This window comes from Sinocyclocheilus rhinocerous, unplaced genomic scaffold (assembly GCF_001515625.1).
Source record: "Sinocyclocheilus rhinocerous isolate Xijiao unplaced genomic scaffold, SAMN03320098_v1.1 scaffold1366, whole genome shotgun sequence".
Taxonomy (NCBI): domain Eukaryota; kingdom Metazoa; phylum Chordata; class Actinopteri; order Cypriniformes; family Cyprinidae; genus Sinocyclocheilus; species Sinocyclocheilus rhinocerous.
The window spans coordinates 335,917-340,623 of record NW_015630355.1 but is presented as its reverse complement, the minus strand read 5'-3'; the positions used below and the strand labels follow the sequence as shown (position 1 = coordinate 340,623).

The 4,707-nt window shown below is 35.8% G+C and overlaps 1 protein-coding gene across 1 annotated transcript in view; it reads right to left on the bottom strand.

Annotated features, from left to right (window-relative positions):
- Positions 1 to 4,707, bottom strand: part of LOC107740249 (nuclear pore complex protein Nup160-like) — a gene marked incomplete at its 3' end in the record, with an annotated part of 49,736 nt that overhangs the window by 25,612 nt on the left and 19,417 nt on the right. The window contains exons 14-17 of the mRNA XM_016552609.1: positions 3,433 to 3,532; positions 2,579 to 2,744; positions 2,370 to 2,494; positions 1,611 to 1,771 (exon numbers count right to left, since the gene is read on the bottom strand). Of these exons, the coding sequence (XP_016408095.1) occupies positions 1,611 to 1,771; positions 2,370 to 2,494; positions 2,579 to 2,744; positions 3,433 to 3,532 (552 nt within the window). The remainder of the gene's footprint in view (positions 1 to 1,610; positions 1,772 to 2,369; positions 2,495 to 2,578; positions 2,745 to 3,432; positions 3,533 to 4,707) is intronic.

The following is a 4,707-nucleotide window of genomic DNA, read 5'->3' as shown; positions in this document are numbered from 1 at the left end:
ATTTATAAGCTTTTTAAAATTTCTAATTAAAACAACAGAATAAAATCAAGCAGAATAAGAATAAGTTACCAATCAAATAAAATCAGTATTAAAAAAAATAATTTGTACCACAGAGGTGGCACAGAAGAACACAAAAGTGGCTTGTAGGTATATTTTCAGATGTTTAACGAAGCTCAGAGGTGGCATGAGTGGAATTAAATTCATGTTGAGGTTAATATTTTAAATCTAAATGTTTTAATATAGAAATATTAAACGAATTAAATAACAGAAAAAATCCTTTAAAAATGAAAGTAAAACTGCCAGCAGGTGGCAGCAAATCATTGAGTTTATCACTGAATCATTCATTCAATTGATTAGTTCAAACATCTAATTCATTCAGGAATGAAGCAAGTGACTGGCTTTATGAATGGGTAATTGATTCAGATTTGTTTAAAAACACACGTTCATTCATAAACGAAACACCGCTGTGTTTGCTTGGAAATGCGCAGCGGCTCAGCTGTGACTTTGTTTGAAACTATTTTCATTGATGAAATAGAGCAAAATCAGGCAATAGTGTTGTAGTCAGACAAAGCAAGTCACTTAATATTAATTTCTTGTTTAATGAACTGTTGTATTAAATCAATATCACATTTGCAAACTCCCTTAATAATCATTAAAAGCTGTTACTCACTCATCGCGATCTCACAAAGTTCCATTATAATCGACAAAGCTCCATATATTTGTTTTCAAGTACTTTCCAGGCCTTGAATCCATGCGTCTGATATTCAAGTACTTTCAAGAAGAGTGGGAACCCTGCATACACATCGCACACCCCTATACTGTTTAGATTTTTATAATGCATTGTCTTATTATCGATCTACCAGTTCACATTTAAAGCACTGCGTGTTTGTAGGGTAAAAACATGGGTCGATTTTTGCATTTGTCTGAACTCTGAACAAAACAACAGTTTTATTGAAAATGCTCGTTCATTCTCTGCCAGCAGGTGACGCTTTTGGCAGACCTATAACTATTTCCCCCGTAACTGCTGTACACGAAGCAGCACAGCACCGGACTTTGAACCTGCAGTGCTCATGAAATCATAGCCTTTTGAAGTTTAATCGTCACATTCAGCATATCGCAATTCTGGTCTTACCGTCCCCAAATTTAAGACCTCTTGAAATCATAATTAAGACTTTCTTGTGCAATTTAAGACTTTTTAAGGCCTTAAATTTGATACAACTAAATTTAAGACTTTTTAAGACCCCGGAAACCCTGTTTTAAGTAGATTCATTAAAAACCTCCAAAAATGACCACAAACACTAGATGTACGACAAAAGTTATCAATACAGAATATTTACCTTGATATAGTAATTGTTCAGATTCTTCAAATCATTGCTAGCACATTATTAATATCTTGAAGTCTGAAGTAAATTGTTTTTGTCATAATTATCAACAATGTATTTTAAATAGAATGTGCTAATCATTGCTTGCCACACATCTTAAATTCAAATGCAGTTTGTGCTTTCAAATGTCCATTTTCTACCTTAAAAGAACATTTTTTGATGTTCAAGTTTTAACGTCACAGACAGGTCTGAGACACGTGCTAAGTATATGTGAGTGTGTCTACTTACATTATCTCCGATTCGCAGGTACAGCTGCTGCAGAATGAGCAGGTCTCTGCAGATCAGAGTTCGGGTCATAGCGATCTGACACACAGCTTGACAGATCAGACTAGCGGCCACACTGCTGCCGTAGAGTTGAGAGAGGCTAATGCGCACTCTCAGAGACTGACCTACAACAAACACCACATCAGTGCTGATCAGGGCAAGAGCCCAAACATGTATTTGAAAAAAAAGAGGGTTATCCTTTAATACTCCCGCGAAGGAAAAAATAATAAACGAATACACAAAAGAATAATCTTTCCACCGTTTACATACAACAACAGCAGACTGTAAGCAGGGGCTATTCATCTTCAAAAAAAGATCACAAACACTAAAAAGTAATTGCCAATTATTTCCTTTGGTAATGTAATTGTGATTATACATATGTATTAATATTTAATATATTACAAATATAGTTTAAATACATACTCGTTTTTATAAATAGAACTTTGCATAAAATACTTTTTTGTGCAGCATGTCTTATCCAGACATCCAGAACAAAATGTTATTGAATTACTTTACTGCTATTTTTTAACAAAGTAAATCAAGGCCTAAAGGGGCCATCTTCACTATCAATATATTATAATATGTAGCAATTTTGAACCAAGATATTGCCATAGATAAGAATGGATTCAGAAAAATTATCATGATTTTTGGGCAAAGTACTCTTTTACACATCTCAAGATCATTCACCGCAGAACACTTAAAAAGGTGTTTATAAAGGTGTACCAGTGTGTCTGGAGTCCGTCTCTGCATCAGTCTCCAGGTCCAGTTCTCTCAGCAGCATGTTTATTGCAACAATGGGGTTATTGATGTCTTGCAGTTTGTTTGTAATGTCCTGAATCACATTCCCACTAGAGAAGATATTTCACTTTAGACATCAAACTGATCAGTTACTGGTGTGACTGCATTAAATCAGTCATTCAAGGGATACTGACTTGTCACTGGCCAGAAGACCCTCCAGTACTTTTTCTGACACTTTCTCTGGAGACAGCAGGTCCTCAAGGGCTTTCTCCATCTCATAGGCCATGTCCTCCGGAAGAGACTCGTTCACCATGCGGAGACACTGAACGAGCTGCAGGACGTCACGGCTCATTTCTGAATCTAATAAAAGACCACCACTAATGACTGCTGATACAGCTGGATTACTTCATGTCAACAGTGGCTGGTTGTCTTACTAAGTGGGCAGATCATGGCATTAAAAAGTTGCAGAGTGGATCAGACTTTATAAAACAAGCAGTCTCTCAAGACATTGTCCTCTTACCCTCAGCAATTGGAGTCTCCTCTTCAGAAATCAGGTAATCATCCGAGGACAGGTAAAGATGGTCAATAGCAAAGCAGGGTAGTAGGAAAGACACAAAGCCCTAGGAAAGTAGAGTAAAAAGATTAGCCATCAACCGCTTTATCACCAAGGCTGATATTTGACATTTTTTAATTACTGTCATCTGCCTGTAGGTTTTTGGTCTGTTTGACTGGTGAGAGCTGAAAATGGGACTTTTATTTTGATGGTACCGATAACCACATCACAGCAGCTCATGACATTTAATTCACTCCCAAGTTTTCAGCTCTCACTCTTTTTTCACTGTCAGGTCTAATAATAAGAAGGCACAGACTATAATAAAACATCTCATATTTGTCATTCAAAAAAATATGAATTTACGGCATTTAAACAATTCTTTGACTATCTACATTTACATTTAGTCATTTAGCAGATGCTTTTATCCAAAGCGACTTACGCAGAGTGGATCAGACTTTATAAAACAAGCAGTCTCTCAAGACATTGTCCTCTTACCCTCAGCAATTGGAGTCTCCTCTTCAGAAATCAGGTAATCATCCGAGGACAGGTAAAGATGGTCAATAGCAAAGCAGGGTAGTAGGAAAGACACAAAGCCCTAGGAAAGTAGAGTAAAAAGATTAGCCATCAACCGCTTTATCACCAAGGCTGATATTTGACATTTTTTAATTACTGTCATCTGCCTGTAGGTTTTTGGTCTGTTTGACTGGTGAGAGCTGAAAATGGGACTTTTATTTTGATGGTACCGATAACCACATCACAGCAGCTCATGACATTTAATTCACTCCCAAGTTTTCAGCTCTCACTCTTTTTTCACTGTCAGGTCTAATAATAAGAAGGCACAGACTATAATAAAACATCTCATATTTGTCATTCAAAAAAATATGAATTTACGGCATTTAAACAATTCTTTGACTATCTACATTTACATTTAGTCATTTAGCAGATGCTTTTATCCAAAGCGACTTACAAATGAGGACAATAGAAGCAATCAAACCAACAAAAGAGCAAAAATATGTAAGTGCTTTGACAAGTCCTGGTTAGTCTAATGCAGTGCACGTAGCAAGGTTTTTCTTTTTAAATAATAAATAAAAAGAAAACAATTAGATAGAATAGAAAAAGAATAGAGAACGCTAGTGTTAGAGGGTTATTTTTTTATAATAAATAAAAAGAAAACAACTAGATAGAACTGAAATAGAATAGAGAGTGCTAGTGTTAGAGGGTCAAGTGTACATGGAAGAGATGTCTTTAGCTGTTTCTTGAAGATGGCTAAAGACTCAGCTGCTCGGATCAAGTTGGGCAGGGCATTCCACCAGCAGGGAACAGTTATAATAAAACCTAATTATAATAACGACAATATCTAATAAATATTTAATTCCATAAATATCGTAACACCTCAAAAATTTGTTTATTCTGCATTAGCGTACCAAGTTGATACTTAAATTAAAAAACGTAACGATAGCAGCCTTTCTGCTGTACCAGTTGTACAGAGTACCCACTGCTGCTTTCAAATGTTCACGTATTCGTGTGAGAGCTCTGTGAAGAGTGTAAAAGGTTTCTATTTACAACATGTTTTTGCAGCGTTGAGCATTGTAACTTATGGATGTTCATTTCGGTTATTTTTCCTAACCGACAACCGACGCTCGTTAACCGATTATTAACCGTTAACTGACAAGATTATTTTAAATTAGAATTTAATTAAATTAGAAAGGATAAGTGTCTGTGACCCGTTAAAAATACTAACATTTGTTTCCCGGGGATTAATTTTACATG